Source organism: Emiliania huxleyi (genome assembly GCF_000372725.1).
Source record: "Emiliania huxleyi CCMP1516 chromosome Unknown EMIHUscaffold_181, whole genome shotgun sequence".
Taxonomy (NCBI): Eukaryota; Haptophyta; order Isochrysidales; family Noelaerhabdaceae; genus Emiliania; species Emiliania huxleyi.
This window is the reverse complement of record NW_005200774.1, coordinates 203273-219720: the sequence shown is the minus strand read 5'-3', so window position 1 is coordinate 219720 and position 16448 is coordinate 203273. Positions and strand designations below refer to the sequence as shown.

At 64.8% G+C, this 16448-nt stretch overlaps 3 protein-coding genes across 3 annotated transcripts; 1 reads left to right on the top strand and 2 right to left on the bottom strand.

Annotated features, from left to right (window-relative positions):
* Nucleotides 1-5979: 5979 nt before the first annotated feature.
* Nucleotides 5980-7615, bottom strand: EMIHUDRAFT_442375 (hypothetical protein). The gene is made up of 7 exons (XM_005783202.1): nt 7120-7615; nt 6953-7054; nt 6809-6882; nt 6664-6725; nt 6466-6595; nt 6255-6335; nt 5980-6178 (listed from the first exon to the last, which is right to left on the bottom strand). The coding sequence occupies exons 1-7, from the start codon at nt 7436-7438 to the stop codon at nt 6014-6016; spliced, it is 933 nt and encodes a 310-aa protein (XP_005783259.1). The 5' UTR covers nt 7439-7615; the 3' UTR covers nt 5980-6013.
* A 2030-nt stretch (nt 7616-9645) lies between these two features.
* Nucleotides 9646-10671, bottom strand: PDK1 (putative pyruvate dehydrogenase kinase; the record flags this gene model as incomplete). Its single annotated transcript, XM_005783201.1, has 1 exon — nt 9646-10671. One exon carries the CDS (start codon nt 10669-10671, stop codon nt 9646-9648), a length of 1026 nt encoding a protein of 341 aa, XP_005783258.1.
* Nucleotides 10672-11892: 1221 nt separating this feature from the next.
* Nucleotides 11893-15984, top strand: EMIHUDRAFT_232439 (hypothetical protein; the record flags this gene model as incomplete). The annotated part of the gene is made up of 8 exons (XM_005783200.1): nt 11893-12206; nt 12528-12722; nt 12791-12822; nt 13079-13317; nt 13657-13845; nt 13956-14126; nt 15366-15792; nt 15887-15984. 8 exons carry the CDS (start codon nt 11893-11895, stop codon nt 15982-15984), a joined length of 1665 nt encoding a protein of 554 aa, XP_005783257.1.
* Between the last annotated feature and the right edge of the window lie 464 nt (nt 15985-16448).

The following is a 16448-nucleotide window of genomic DNA, read 5'->3' as shown; positions in this document are numbered from 1 at the left end:
AAAACGTGGGAATGGTGCGAGACGAGCAAGATCACGAGCTGTCAGTTCCCTGCTCCGAGGGCACAGCTCCGAGGGCACAGCTCCGAGGGCTTAGCACATCACAACTCCATCCCACCCGCTCTCGCGCCCTCGCGGCGCCACAATACTAGCTCATTTGCGCGAGCCAGCACTTCCGGCCGATGCCACCACCACACACCACCACCACACCACCACCACACACCACCACCACCACCTTCGTGTCGGCCTCGAGGCCATCCCTCCGCCACCCCCTCCTCTTTGGCCCTCAGGGCTGCTGGGGCGCGATGCCGCCCGGTGGGCGCAATTACGCCGCCATGGGCTCATCCGTCGACGGCTTCGGGTCAAATGGAGCGCCGTTGAGTACCAAGACGAAACCCCAAAGGCAATTCGGCAATCTCGACGGCAAGGATGGCAGGCGCCCCGTTGGGTAGCCAGAGCCCACGTGAGCGTGCCGCACACTTCGTCACTCGGCGGCCCGCACCGGCACTCAGGGGCGTTTGCACTCTGTGGTGGCTCCTGCCCGACTCTTGTCACGACACGCTCCCCGCCCCGCCCTCGCCCCGCTCCCGCGCGGCCAGCGCGGCCAGCGTCTGGCTCAGACGTGGGGGATCGGGGAGCATAGCTCAGCCCCGTGCCCCACCTCAGAGCGTCGAGACTCGTGTGCCCGACCCTCAGGCGCCCTATCACGGATGTGGTGTACGAGCAGCTGCAGTCGCCGTTGACGCTGTACCTGACGTTTGAGAGCAAGCTCAAACAAAACGTGGGAACGGAAGGCAACGATGCGGCCATATGCTCTGAGGGCGTGGAGCGCTTCCAACAGTATGGCGAGAAGGCGCCCAGCTCCGAGGAGGAATTCAAAGTCCAGAAACTGATGATGAAGTACGTCACGACAACCACTTTCGACGCCGTCGATAAATATCAAAAAACACTGGCCAACGAGCCCGCGGCGTATGTCAACCATTGCTGCAAGGCCGGAATTCAGGGCACTTCTACGTACTTCGATGAAGCATCGGATCTCTGCAATAGTTGGAACAATTGTTCAACCCCATCGATCGAAGGGGGTAGCTGTACGACAATGTGCGGAGTGCTTTCGCGTTCCTTTGAATCTTATTATCAGGATGGCAATACAGACGCCCAGGGCGACGTTCAACTCTGGGTGGAGCCGAGCCCTCCCTCCTCTCCACCCGCCAGCGTGGACAAGGACCCGCATCTCCACTTTGCTCACGGCGGCCGCGCCGACTTTCGAGGCAAGCACGGCCAGCTCTACGCCTTCTTCTCGGCGCCCGGACTGTCGGTCAACGTTCGGACCGAGGAGGCTTCCTTCCTCCTGCACAACGGCAAACTGGAGGCGGAGCGACCCCGGAACCCACCCCCCCCCGAGCCGTCCTTCCCCAACCCGACCGCCCCGACCGCCCCCAACGAGTTGACCGCTCCTTGCGCAGGTCGACGGCTCCTTCATCACCGAGGCGCACGTGGTGGCGCGGGCGAAAGGTCCTAGATGGCAGAGCATGCGCCCACGGCTCGTGCCGTGTTCACTTGCCGATCTCACGCTGGGAGCCGCTCTTTCACGGTTGCAGCGGCCTGCTTCCGCCTCTCCACCGGGCGGGTGCTTCTGTCCTCGCTGTAGGTGGGAGGGGCAAAGGCCAAGCTGGCTCGCCTCTCCTACTGGGCGTCTGAGCTCAACAGGGACAACTGGGGCTGGCGCGTGATCAACGGCACCTGTGGTGGTGCGCGACACTTTTTCCGGGAGATGCCGTGTCGCCTTGGCCCCCTGTCGCCGCCTCCGAGCCCACGCTTCACGCACCGCAGCACGCGCCGCCCTCCCTGCCACGGCCCGCGAGACGTCCGTCGCGCACCCATAAGGCGGCGCACCCTTCCACCTCGGCGTCGGCAGCAAGCGGCAGTGCGAGGAGCTGTCGGTGGCAGTGGACATGTCCACCGCGGTCGTTTCGCTCCGCGGGTGGCGCCTGACAGTCAAGGGCAGCCGCAGTCAACGACCGGACTACGCTCTTGGATCGCATGCATGCACTGCCACTCGCGAGCCGTACCTGTAGGCAATCACATCTACGACCGCACCAGCACCAGCGGCCCGCATCACCGCCTCGACCTGTCCTTCGCGTCAGAGGTCCGGACGCATCGAACCCCTCCTGAGCACTTCCGAGACACGTGGACCCCGCGAGGCACTGCAATGCGCCTCGACTGGTCCCTCCACCTCGTCTCTCCCCCTCCGCTCCTGACCTGCCGCGCCACCCGCCCGACTCGTAGGGCGGCGCCGCGCGGCGAGACTTGCCGCACGGCGTCATCGGTGAGACACGCACACACGTCCAAGGACGCTCTCCCCCCGACACATTCAGACGCTCCACTCAGCATTGCCCACCTGTCGACTCCCCGCAGGCCAGTCGTTTGCTTCGCCAGCGCCGCGCTACGGTGATGCGGCCGAGACGAGCGCCCACTGGCCGGAGGGGGGGCCCAACGCACCCTCCATCCCGTGCCTCTCAGGCAAAGTCGACGACTACACCGAGCAGGGCCACTTCCGCACGAGTGCAATGGCCGAGGGCGCCATCGAGGGCGAGGCGAGTATGTACGAGCTGCTCTCCCCGCACGACACCAGCTTTGCCTTCTCTCGCTTCGACACCCCCACCGCGCCCTCCCCGCCCGAGGCGCCGCCTGGCGCGGGCGGGGCGGAGGCGGCATCCTTGGATTGACGCTTCGATGCCACGCAAATCCGGACTGCGAGCATGAGGACGGGGGAAGTGATACTACTCACGGACACCGCGTGTAGGACTGACGCTGAGAGTTGTGCACCTGCCCTCCGCGCAGCACTCTCTCTTCATTCTTCCACTTGTTGGCGTGTGGGGCACTCGATGGCATGGGGTCTAGGGCACTCTCTTGTTTGTGCCTCCAGCACGCTGGGGGCACTCCCACAGTCTGTGTGCTCTTCATCTCTTCTCTCTGCTCCCTAGCTTCCGTGCTTCCCCCTCGATCTCCGCGCAACCCCCTCTTTCATTGCGCTTGCACACACAAACTCAAAAAGGGAGCGCTAGCGCACGGCATGCTATGTGCACGATACACACACAAAAGAAAAGTGTCCGCGAATGATTCCGCACATGCTTTTATAGAGTACACCGCACCCCAGCACCGGGGTTGGCTTGCCGCGTTACACCCCTCGCGCTTTGCCCCGCTGAGAGAGTTCTTGAGATGGCCGATGCCGTGTTCCTCTCGTCTCGAACTCAAGAGATGGACTCCATCTCTCTGGTCACAAGTCACTAGTCAGCTGCACCTGCGCGCGTGTCGTGGCTCGTGCGTCGAGCAGCTGCAGCGCGGCGCGGTAGATGCGGTAGTCGTGCTTGAGAAGCTCGCGCAGTTGGGTGCGCGTCCTCTCCTGTTATGAGAACGTGAGCGTGAATGGCATCGAGTCCCCTGCCAGCTGACGGGGTGCGTCGTCTCCTGCAGCAATCTCCCCGTGACGCCGCCGCCATCCTGGCGGTGCCGATCGCTCTGTGGCTGTGCAGCAAACCACTCCGCTGAGAATCGCAGGCCGGGCGCCAGTACCCTCGCGAAGAGCTCGAGGCTCTCATTGTAGCGCTCCGTCACGCCCACCGCCGCGTACTGCGTGCGCATCAGCCGCTCGGCAACCTGCAGGGTTAGACGGAAAGGGCGGCGATGACACACTGAAGCCGGCTGCAGCCTCCGCGAAGCGTGACAGTGGAGATGGCGGGCTACTCAGCCCGCTTCTCGGCTCGCCAACCCCAACGTCGGCGGCGCCCAGTGCGCCGAGCCGGCGGAACCGGCGCTGCATCGGAGTCAGTCTGTCCGAGTCGGCCCGTTCACTCCAGCCCTGCTCATCAAAGTCGGCTAGTGTCCACGTCCCAGTCGCCTTCGGTGGCGACAGCTAGGACACGATGACACAACGCTTGAAAAACCATTCTGACGAGCCTCCGAGCATACTTGTGTGGACGTTTCGGGCTCCCATCCCCCGCCCCGGATCCGTGGGCGATCGCACACGCGGCTGGGGGGCACGGCGCGAGGTGCCAGGTGGCGCTTACCACTGAAAAGGAGGTTTTGGAGCCCCTAAAAGCGTCATAATAGCCGCACGTTTGCACTCGCCGTGCCTTGCCATCTCCGAGCCGCGCCCCCTCCTTCAGTTTTAAGGCGAATCGGGTGCCGAACTCGGCGTCGACAGCTTTGGCTCGACATCTTTACCATTTTGGCGAGAAACGCATAAGCCGCCCCAGCGAAATGGCCGATACGGCCGGAATCGGAGGCGGCGCCGGGGCGGCTTATGCGTTTCTCGGGGTCGTGTGGTTTAGCCGGATATCGACCTGGTGTCCCGTGGGGAAGGTATTGAACTGCCTTAAAACGGAAGGGCACGTCCTGTTCACGCGATGGCCAGCCGTGGTGTGAGCCCGAAGGGTCGGCGAGTCGGCACAGGCCAGCAGAGCCCTTGGTCAATTTGGCTCTGACGCCGTGCCAGTAGTCGGCGCGCCGCGATCTGCATACCTGTTCGTACCTCTACAGTAGTGCGGCCACGTGTATTGCTGTTCGGCGAGCCGCGTTCCGCTCTCTCGACCGTGAGGCCAGTTGGCGGGCGCCTAAAGAGCCTGGTTTGTGCGTCGAGCGGTGAGCTCACAACAGACACCGTCCGAGCCCGATGTACGCCAGGCGTCTCATTCCAAGCCCACTACGCATTCCCACGCGCTCAGGCGCCGCTCGAACCCCACCTCTTTGAGCCGGTTACCCCGCGGCAAGGCAACTCGGCGCTCTAGATGTGCGCGCTAGGCAGTCTCAACGCCGATTACTGCCGAGCGCGCACGACTCGTAGGCGTACCGGCGTGCCGCTGGCGTACTACGCGACGGTGGAGGCGCGTGGAATTGCTCAAAAGGCATGCATCTGTCGGAGAGCGTGCCGCAAGACCTGATGTGCCTCCGCTCCAGGTGTGTGGCAGTTCGATGGATCCAGCCCAGCGACCTCTACGTGACGATTGAGGACTGCTCTTCCCCTTCGGCCGAGCCTCCAGTCCCTGCCACCGTGCACTGGCGCCAGCGAGCTCCATTCAGATCCCGCACGCGCGATCGGCAGTCGAGTTACAACCCGCAGCTGTGCTGTGTGCGCGCGCACTCGAAACGTGGTTCGGCGATCTCTCGGCGACCACTCGTCGACTCGCGCCCAGACGCGAGGTGCGTGCTCGCCCGGCCCCCCGTGAGGGGACTAGGCCATTTTTAGCGAGATCGGGGAAATCACTCTCATCGCCCGCCGCTCACGCTTCCCTCCCTCTCCCGCGCCGCCGTCTCCGGTCCTAGCCTGCGATACATTGAGACCTCACGCCCCGCGACTGTCTTCCACGCTCGCAGGCGGGCCTATCCGCCGTGCCACTCCATGCATGATCATCGCTGGGGGCAGCGGTGCTCGTGCGACTGCGGATTCGGCCTCACCTCACGCCCTCTGGCCTGCAGCTGCACGTTGCCGGGCGCCATTCTCGAGCCCTCTGGCGAATGGGCCCAAATCCGGGCTCTGAGCACGCCTACTGCTGACGATCTATGTAGCTAGTGCGGTGGGGTCTGGCGCAGGTGCGCGAGACCGTCGCCACAGGGGGGGGCGCGCGATTATGTGGGCGCTCCCGAGGGGGCGAAACCGCGTGTTCAAGGGAAACCAGGCGAATTGCGCCCCCAAAATGGTCCTGAGCGGCTCCAACGACCTCCCCAACACCCGAGGTGCACGACACGACCGCTTGTTCGAACATTAGCGACACAAGTATTTATTCCTGTGGGTTGTGTCATCGTGCTAGGATGCATCTCCTCCACTTCGTTTTTTGCGCTTATCCCGTATCCGCGGCCCCCTGTGGCCTGTGGGAAGCTCTGGCGGCGCACGCAGGCGGACCTTGTGTGTGCGCACGGAACGCTTAAAAGTGGGTGCTCTACGTCAGAGCGGCCTCCCGTAGGTCCCACAGGGTAAGGTAAGGTGAGGTAAGGTACTGTAAGGTAAACTGCCACCCTCTCACAAGGTGGGGAGGGTTTTGGTGGGAGCATCCGCCACCGAAGCCACGCTGGCAATGACAATGGCGCCGTGGTAGCCAAACCGAGCGGCTGTCACCAGCTGGAGCTGTAGCTCGCGTGTCAGCGAATGGCGCAGCGCGGCGACGGCGATCGGGTTGTGCTCCTCCTAAAGCAATCGTGCCATGCTCACGTCATCCTCTCGTGTCGTATGCGGCGCTTGGCCGCCGGGCTCGGCCGGGCTCCTGCGCCCACAGCAGCTGCGCCGCTGGCCTCTGCCGCAGCGCGTGGGCAAGAAGCCTCGCCACCGCAGCCGAGTGCTCCTCCTGCGGTGCGGCCGAGGTGCGGCCGAGGTGCGGCCGAGGTGCGGCCGAGGTGCCGAGGTGCGGTCGAGGTGCGGCCGAGGTGAGGTGCGGCCGAGGTGCTAGCGAAGTACGGCCGAGCGGCGTCGCGCGCCTCGTACACCAAGTCTGTGCCGACGAGCACGTCGAAGTCGCCGAGCGCCGAGAGACGCGCCGGCAAGTCGTCCGACCCCCAATCAAGAGCCGAGCAGGCCAAGCCACACCCGCCGAGCGTGGCCAGCCACCTGCGGCGGGCGGCGCTGCGTGCAGGGCGGCGCGCGATGCAGCCCGCACCCCCGTCTGCCCAAGCCACCCGTTCGCGCGCACATTCCTCCGAAGTAGCGGCAGCCGGCAGGGCAGGTCTGTGAGCGTCACCTGCACGGGGGGTGGAGAGGCTCCCCCGAGAGTACCGTACCCAGCCGAGATAGGGACGGGGGTTGGAAAGACTGTCCGCGCACGTGAGACGCGCCCGCCGCCGCGCACGCCAGGCCCGCAAGCCCGGTCCCGCTGCCAAGCTCGACGACACGCTTTCCTATGGCGGGGATAGGACTGGCATTGATGGCGTGTACCACTCCCTCTGCCCGGTCCTCGATAGGGACGACCCGCGACGAGACGCGCCAGCGGGCGGCGACCCGCGAGGAGCTGCTCTGCTGCTGCGCGAGCGGCGTCCCAAACCGTGCAGCCCGTGTCGAGGCCGCCAAAGCCTAGAAATGTCCACGACATCTCCCTGGCATGCCCCACACCGCGAAAAAGAGGGCACAAGCCGTGCCGTCGTCGAAGGTGCCGGGCTCCTGGTGGATGAGCAGCCCGTGCAATTCCACCGAGGCGCGGAAGCGCGCGTCGAAGGTGGTTTGTACTTCTCTCCGCTGTGCAGAGGGCCCCTCGTACAGCGCATCAGCGCCCGGCGAAGCTCCGTGCGCGTCCTCGGCCGCCGGCGTCCGCCGCAGCAACTCGCTCACGGTAGCCACAGCGTCCTCCTCCGTTAGTGCTCCGCTGGCAATGCTATCTGTGAGATGGTCATAGTGCGCCTCTGACATCCGACCGGCGGTCAGTCCAAGTTCAGCGAGCGCGTCGAAAGTGCCGGTCATCTATCCGCTCGATGATTGCGAGGAGAAAGAGGCAGCGTCCGAAGGGGAGGCAGACGTTGACGAGCGGGTAGACTCGTGGCGAATTACGTGTAAAAAAGGCGTGCACCGGTGCGATATGCGAGATGCCGAATGAAGCGGCCAGCCCGAGTGTGTACGCGTAGAGGGGCTCCTCTTGCGCCATACCCGGTATTGAGAATTTTACAAAACCCGAAAGAGTGGCCGGCGCCCTGTGGCGCCGGGCCCGCCCTCCAGGGCGTGGCACGTCTAGTGCCAGCGACGCAAACGGCAAGTGTTTTGCGACGGGGAGTGTTGGGACGACGCCGATCGTTGAAAGTAGCAACCACTCACACACGCCTCTATCTAACCAACTGGCTCAGTTGAAGAGGCCGCTCCCACAGCTCTCACACCTATCTCTCTGGTACACAATATTGGAAGCGTTGTGAATTGTGGACCATTGGCCTCCTAAAAATCTCTCTCTCAACTCTCTCTCCGTAAGACTTCAGTTGGGAAGAGGCACGAGGAGGGCGGCGACCTCGACCGACTATGGAGGACCCGTCGCCAGACGACGCAGGGCAGAAGACGGTGAGGCGGAGCAGACGCGCAGGGTGAGACGAGGGAGGGAGCAGGACTTTGCGGAGATCAGCAGGAGGATGTACGAAGAGATTAGGAGCAGCAGGGACCCGAGGGACCATGTGGAAGACGGCTAGTGCTAGTCCCCCATCGGGAGGACGACCCCGGCTAGTCGCCGACCACACCCACAAAGAACCCTGCACAAAGATCGCAAGGGCGGGGGCCTGTTCCTTTTTACCCATCTCACAGTAGAGAGGTGTCCGTTTTTATTTATTTATTCCGTAAGACTTCGTTCGGAGAAGGCAAGCCGTGAAGTTGTCAACCGTCTCGGCGTCGACAACAAGTGGAACTCGAACCAGTCGTGCTGCGGGAACGGCCACCCCTCTGATTGCTCTGACAGGCACGCCTTGCACCTCGCCATGGATCCGCGGCAGAAGCCAATCCCGCAACGTTTTCAGGAAAGAGAGGAGGAAGACGCATACCAATGCCTTTCACTGTGTAGGAGTTGTTGCAGCTTCTCGATCTTTGAAGTCTTGTCCTGCAGCAATATTTTCTGCCTCCAAATGTAGTCTAATACGTCATCGCACCTCCGCCATGAGGACGGCCTTGTGCGAGCGCTGTCGTTGAGAACGAAGCGGCCGGAGTGTTCTTGTTGCCTTCAAGACATATTTCCTGAGGTAGCTCGTTCCCTTGGTGAGGGCGGTCGTGTTCGTCATGGCCGGGTCGTGCATGTACGTCTGGGCGACGTCCGTCGGACTACGGTCCGCCATCTTTAGCAGGTCTTTGGATCGGCTTCAAATCGTCCTCCTTGACGCCGCTCGCGATGTTGGACGGCAAGATAGGCGAAAAGGACTTGCCGGAGGAGGTGATGGCTATGACTTTGGACCTTTGCGAGAGGTGGCGAGCGGAGCAAGCGCGGTGTAGGCGCGCCCACGCGGCGCAGCGGCTCCCCCGCGACCATAGCCCCTCCCGCAGCCGCAGCCGTAGCCGCAGCCCCAAAACTCTTGCTGCTCTTCTAGTGTCGGGTAGTGACCAGGGGGTGAGGGGACGGATTGAAGATCCCTCACACCAAGATCGTGCAGGGCGGGGACACATGTCCCTAAATCCCATCTCGTCTCAGAGTTTGACCGTTTTTATTTATTTCGCGATGTTGGTACGGGCGAGGTCGAGTGTGCGCGGAAGCGAGTGGCGCGATACACACACGACACTGGTGACGGGACTGGCGCGCGCTGGCACTAACAAGGCGCAGACGACGGCTTCATATCGAGAAAATCTCTGCACACTCCTTCAAGTGCTCCAAGTCACCGACTCAAGTGCTCCAAGTGCCCGTCGGGCGTATCAAACTAATGGCTTCTCTCCTCTCGCTCTCGCGGATCTCGGCGATCGCGCTGCTATGAGTACTATGAGAGGGCGACACCTCCGCCCGCCGCCCGCGCCGCCGAGCTGCTGCGGCCCAGCCCGACCTGCCGTCCCGACCAGCCGCCCGCCGTACCTCCGGACCTCCGTGGGGACGCCTCTTGCTCCCGCTGGGCGAAGCGCGGGCGGGGCGAGCCTGTGCAGACCTGCAGCGCGAGGCTGCTAGCGCCCGCCCGCCCGCTGCCTCCCTCCCCGCCTCCCGTCCCCCTCCATGCCCGCCTTCACGGCAGCGGCTCGGACCGGTTTCCGAGGCGCGAGAGGTGGAGGAATGCGTCGGTGCCGTACCCCTCCATCGACATGATGTTGAGGTCTCCGCCAAAGTAGCGCGCGTACGTCCTCGAGATGGGCAGGCCATACCCGAGCCCGGCAAGGGGGGAGTCAGTGCCGTGGTCGCCGGCCGACGAGAAGATGGACGAGCCAGAGTCGAAGGCGGGCGTGGCGGTGGTGAAGAGGTAGGAAAAGATGCGCGGCATGTGCGAGCGCGGGATGCCGCCGCCCTCGTCGGAGACCTTGATGACGACGTCCTCGTTCTGCTCCCCCGACGCGATGACCACCTTGATCGGAGGCATCTCGCCGTCGACGCCGTGCGTCTCGCACACTGCGCGCAGCGAGTTCTTGAGCAGCTCGAAGAGGCAGTAGTAGAGGTGCGAGGGGATGTAGGTGAAGGTGCAGCCGGTAGCGCCCTCAATCAGCACCTCCGGCGCATCGCCGTGCGTGCGCTCGCACAAGTACGTCGCATCCGCCATCGCCTGCTCGGCGATGAAAGCAGGCGAGGTCGACCGGTTGATGAGGCCGACGTACCCCTCCGGCTGCGTCTCGTGGTGCAGCTCCAAATACTGCCCTATCAAGATGCGGATGCCGATGCGCGACATGTAGAAGGAGTCGAGGAAGCCGTGGATCGGCGCGGCGTCGGACAAGTCGTACTTCTCGCCCCGCTCCGCCCGGAGCTTCTGGCGCAGCTCGTGCACTCCACGCGCCATCGTCACCAGCGTCGGCGCGTGCCGCTGGTAGATGTTGTGTAGCAGCTCGCAAAACTCAGCCTCGCCCTCGGCGTCGACCGGCTTCTTGGAGCGGCGGATCTCGACGAAGGACTGCTCGTACCACTCCCTCACCCGAATGACCGAAGGCATCGCGTCGAGTCCCTCGGGGAGCTGCTTTAGCTCAATCACTCTCCGCGCCAGCCGCACTGGCAGCTCGCGTTTGAGGAAGGTCGCGATCTGTATGAGCGTGCGCTGGCGGCGGGTCATCCCCGACGCATCCTCCTCCCCCGGGAGCAGCAGGCCCAGCCCCGTGTCCAGCGTCGCCTGGAGGCAGCGGTGGCGGAGGCGTTTTTGCGTGATGTTTGAAAATGCGCGCGAGGTTTCGTGGCAAGGGTGGCTAGCGGCGGGTGAGTGCGAGCTCGGTGGCATGAAGGGCGGCGGCGAGACGGGCTGGACGCGAAGGGCGGCAGTGATAGGCGGCGCTGCGGAGTCCCTGTGCCTTGAGCGAGACCGACGTCTGGCTATAGGATGCGACGCGGGCGAGCTCGGCGTCGAGAGACTCGTCGCGCGTGGTTGTGGCGGAGGAGTATAAGCGGCAGGCAGCTGCGGAGGCGGGCAGGTGGCGGCGGTGGAGCGAGCCGCCGCCTCGCCGCAAAGCGCCGCGCCAAGCTCTGGCGAGCATTGTCGGAAGTGATAAACAAAACTTCAGTTGTGCTAGTGAACTGAGGAGAAGCGGGTCGAGCCTCGGCGCAGAGGGCAGCGCCTAGCGGGCGGGAACCCTTACCCCCGCGCCCGCCGCTGCCCGCCGCTTTGTGCGCGGGACCTCCGAGCGCCACGAGGCTCCTGACACAGCTCCCGACTAGCGTCGGCTCCTGCTCAGACAGGCGCCAATCGACCAGTTCTCAAGCGACCCACCACCATCCCTCATCTACCGCCCGATCGAATCGCATTCGTCTCTTGCGAGTTCCTCTTGCTCCAAGAGGTTCCAGAGAACGGGGAAACTCTGAGCTCCCTCCGCGTACGCTACGCTCCTTTCGGAGAGAGCCCCACGAGTCTTACCGCGCTCCGGATCCTCTTTAGCCCATCTCTGAGAGTTAGAGTGACTGGCTAGAGACGACGACGACGATACAGTTCACCAGCTGCAGAAGAGAAACACGGTTTCTCGTTTCTGCAGATCCCTCGCTTTTGCAAACGGAGTTGTTTTTTCGTCGTCCAACCCAATGCTCTTCCCAGCTTCCGTCCCATCCATCATCCTCCTCTCGCTCGCTCGCTCGCTCGTCCATCCATCCAAGCAAGCATCCCTCTCTCTCCATCCCGACCGACGCCGAGAGATGGAACGCCTGCCTGAGCCACCTGCCCGCCGCGGCGGCGCCCTCGCCGTCAGTGGGGCGCGGAAATTTCAAATTCCTCTTCTTCCAAATACAAGACGCGCCGTTTCGGAACGCGAATCAAACATGCGTCCGTCCTTCCTCTCAGCTCCAGCCTGGCATGCACACTGCGACGGAGGCTCTTGGCCCTTGCGCCGATTGGCTAGAACCAAATTTCCGCGCGAGTGACGGCTCGCAGCTCAGCTGCTTTGACTTAGCCTTCCAGTACGGCTTGTGCGACGACCCGGCTTACGGCTGCCAGATCAAGCGCGAGTGCCCTGCCTCCTGCGGCGCGTGCATCGATGCCTGCACAGCAAATACCCCGGGCAGCACCTCTTACATCGTGAACGGCGAGGCTGCCCTCTGCTCGGCACTCGAGGGCTACTGCGAACACGCACAGTTTGGGACTGAGATTACTGCAGCGTGCCCCACGACGTGCGCTTGTGGAGGCTGTCTGCAGACAGATGCGCTGTCAGCGGCAGCGCCGCCGCCGTCGGAGCCGCAGCCGCAGCCGCAGCCGCCTTCTCCACTATCGACGCTGCTCTCAGCACCGCCCAGTAGATCAACGCAGCCGCTGTCACCCTTCATGCTTCCACCCTTGCTATCGCCACTGCCGGCACCGTCCCCACTATTGCCCTCGCCGTCGCCACTGCCGCCGATCCCGCCACCGCCTTTCCTGCCGCCGCCACCCTCGCCGCAGCCTTCATCGCCACCCTCCGCATGCACCGACCGGCCCGTGCCCAACTTCCGAGCAAGTGACGGCTCGCAGCTCGACTGCTTTGACCTAGCGGTCGAGTATGACATGTGCGACGATCCAACTTACGGCTGCCAGATCAAGCGCGAGTGCCCAGCCTCCTGCGGCGCGTGCATCGATGTCTGCGCGGCAGATACCCCGGGCAGCGCGTCTTACATCGTGGACGGCGAGGCTGCCTCCTGCTCATCGCTTGAGCGGTACTGCGACCACGCCCACCTGAGAGCTGGGGTAACTGCACTGTGCCCTGCGACGTGCGCTTGCGGAGGCTGCCGGCAAACACATGCGCCTCCCGCTTCGGTGGCGCCTCTGCTGCTGCCGCCGCTGCCGCCGCCATTGCAGCCGTTGCCGCCGCCTCCACCCCCACCGCTGCTGCCGGCATCGCCACCCGGCAGCCCAATGCTGCCGCTGTCACCGCCGTCGCCGCGACCATCCCCACCGCTATCGCCCTCGCCGTCGCCACAGCCGCCGGTGCCGCTGGTGCCTTTCCTGACGCCGCCTAGCCTTCCCCCACGCCGCCCGCTGCCCTCTCCATGTGCCGACCGGCGCTTGCCAGATTTTCGCACAAGTGATGGCTCGCAGCTGAGCTGCTTTGACCTAGCCTTCCAGTACGGTTTGTGCGACGACCCAGCTCACGGCTGCCAGATCAAGCGCGAGTGCCCAGCCTCCTGCGGCGCATGCATAGATGCCTGCGCGGCAGATACCCCGGGCAGCACCTCGTTCGCCATAAACGGCCAGGCTGTTTCATGCTCATCGCTTGAGCGGTTTTGCGACCACGCCCACTTTAGAGCTGGGGTCTCTGCAGCGTGCCCTGCGACGTGCGCTTGCGGAGGCTGCCGGCAAACACATGCGCCTCCCGCTTCGGTGGCGCCTCTGCTGCTGCCGCCGCTGCCGCCGCCATTGCAGCCGTTGCCGCCGCCTCCACCCCCACCGCTGCTGCCCGCAGCACCACCCGGCACCCCGACGCTCCCGGTACCGCCCTCGGCGTCACCACCGCCACCGCTGTCATACCCATCGCCTCTTTTAGCACCACCACCGCCGCCACTCTTGCCGCCGTTGCGGCCAGTGGCGTCACACGTAGCCTTACTCGTGGCTTCAGAGACGCCAACCACTCCACTGCTTCCTCCTTCGCAGCCACTGGCCGTGTTCTCACCGCCGCTGCCGCCTGCGTGTGCGGACTGGCTAGTTCCAAGCTTCCTCGCGTATGATATGACCCAGCTCAGCTGTAGCGACTTGGCGTTTGCGTACGACTTGTGCCACGACGCCGCCTACGGCTGTCAGGTGAAGCGCGAATGCCCTGCGTCATGCGGCGCCTGCATCGAGGTGTGCCCCGCAGACACAGCGGGACTTCTCCCGTATGCTATCGAGGGGCAAGAAGATGCCTCTTGCTCGATGCTGGGGCGTTACTGTACGGACTCCCGATATGGAGACAGAATAACAGCGGCGTGCCCCGCGACATGCGCATGCGGAGGGTGCCGACGGATCAATCCGCAGTCTTCAACGGCGCCGCCGTCGCCAACGTCGCCCTTTCGACTGCATCCGCCTTCGATGCCCCCACCTCTGCTTCCAGCACCATCGCCTTTGACGCCACCCAACATAGTACCGTCCTCGCCGCCACCACCCTCTCCACCGCCGCCCTCGCCACCTCCTCCCTCGCCGCCGCCTCCGTCGCCGCCTCCGTTGCCGCCACTGCCGTCGCCGCCGCCTCCGTCGGCGCCGCCTCCGTCTCCGCCGCCACCCTCGTCGCCTCCGCCCTAACGATCTCTCTCTGAACGCCACACGAGGGTCGTGTGAGGGCCTCGGAGCGAGGCCCTGTCGTTCAGTCTCGGGCCGCCGGCAGTCTCCTGACTTCAGTCCGTGAGTGCGACAGAGTGTCGTATTCACCCCAGCCCCAAGCACGTGTTTCCCCACGCGATCGCACCAGCGCCAGCCGCCTCGACCACGGCGCCCGCGCCGGCGGCTGCCGCGGCGGCTGCCATGGTACCAGATCAAGGGCTGCCTCAACTTGGTGCGTGCCCGCACGTGTAGCCATGGGGTGCATTCACCCGTGTAGCCGCGACCCCCGCGTATGTGCGCCGCAGGGTGCACGCGAGCTGCGGCAACGAGTGGCTACACGCGAGAGAGAGATTTTTAGCAATACCATTTTGTTCTGTACACGCGAAGCGAATTCCGCGAAGCGCGCGCGGGGCGAGGTGCCTATGTCGCATGTGTCCATACGCCACTGCTACGCCGGCCCGCACGAGATGGCGTGCTGGGTACGGCCTGCTTAGAGCGTTGTAAGTGTAGTCGCGTTACACGTTTAAATGGAGGTAGGAATTCAGATCGTTCCCTACCCTACCCCTGACGCCTTGAACCCGAGCTCCGCCGAGCTGCGAATTCGGTGGGGTGTGGGGTGTGGGGTGTGGGGTGTGGGGTGGGGTGTGGGATGTGAGGTGTGGGGTGGGGGGCGGGGTGGCGGAGCACTTGGAGCGGGCTGGACTTGTTTTGTTTAAATTCTTCGCCGCCGCGTTGTGATGGGGACTGCTTGTTCCCGAGCACCTTCCGAACCCGCAATTCAGAGGACGGTGGTGGAGGCGAGCTGGAGCACAGCTCGCCTGGCGCCGGCGGGAAGCAACGCCTGTTGTCTGCCGCCGTCCGCGCCATCGTCTAGCCAAGAGTCTCTGTGCTCGGTTGACGACATGCCACCCAGGGCGGAGCCGGCGGCGGATAGCGTGGATGCCGCGGCGGAGAGCCGGGATGCCGCGGCGGAGAGCGTGGAGGCGGTGGCGGTGGACGGCGGGGATGCGGCGGCGGCAGCAACAACAACGGTGGGTGATGTCGAGGTGGAGCTGGAGCTCGAGCAGGTCGGTGAGGTGGAGCAGGTCGCGCCCGCCGCGAGCCGCGACGGGAGGAGGAGCGAGGGCGCGAGCAGCCAGGCGGCGGCCTCCTCCTCCAGGCCTTGCCTCGCGACGCTGCTTCCCGACCCCAAGGACAAGCACGCCGGCGTCGTGCCGGCCGCAGAGTGGGAGCCGCTCTCTGACGGAGAGCTCGAGGTGGTTCGGGCGATCCGCGGCTGGCTGGGCGAGGAGGCGGCAGCGGCCTGCCCGCGCGACCTCCTCGTCACCTTCACGCGCGGCTACGCCTACCGCCCCGACTGGTCGCAAGCGTCGTTTGTGTTTTTGGAGCGCGCGCTGGCGTGGCGCGAGGAGATGGGCGCATGCGGCATCTGCTTCGGAGCCCCGCCGGCGAGGAGAGAGCTGTTCGAGGAGCTCTGCCCGTCGGGCCTCATCGGTCACGACTCACTCGGCCTCCTCGCCGCGACGCCTCCCCCCCTCCGCGGCCCGGACTCGTCAAAGCTGAGTCCTGGCGCGCGACACACGAGTAGGCCATCTCGTCGTGCTCGAGCGGCTTGGCCGGGTGCGAGGAGTCGCGGAGGTGCTCGCGCTCTGGGGGAGTGGTCCCTCCTCAGCCGATGCCGCCTGAGTAGGTCCGAGTCGCGGAGCTCCTCAAGGCGTTCAGCGAGGAGGAGTACTTGCGCCAGCAGGCGAGAGAGGGGGAGAGAGGGGGAGGGAGGGGAGATATAGGAGGAGTACTTGCGCCAGCAGGCGAGAGATGGGGAGGGAGGGGGAGAGAGGGGGAGGGAGGGGAGATATAGGAGGAGTGCTTGCGCCAGCAGGCGAGAGAGGGGGAGAGAGGGGAGATATAGGAGGAGTGCCTGCGCCAGCAGGCGAGGTCACTTCCTAGACACTTCCTAGAGAGTCCCTGCGCCAGCAGGCGAGGTCGCGCCTCCGAGTCCTCTCTCCGAGACCTCGAGACCTCGAGACCTCGAGACCTCGAGACCACGCTCTCTCGAGACCTTGAACGCTCTCTCCGAGACCCGCCGAGAGAGCGTGCGGTGGCCCTCGGGGCAGGACGGCCACCCGGGGTCCTGCGGCGGAGTAGGCGTT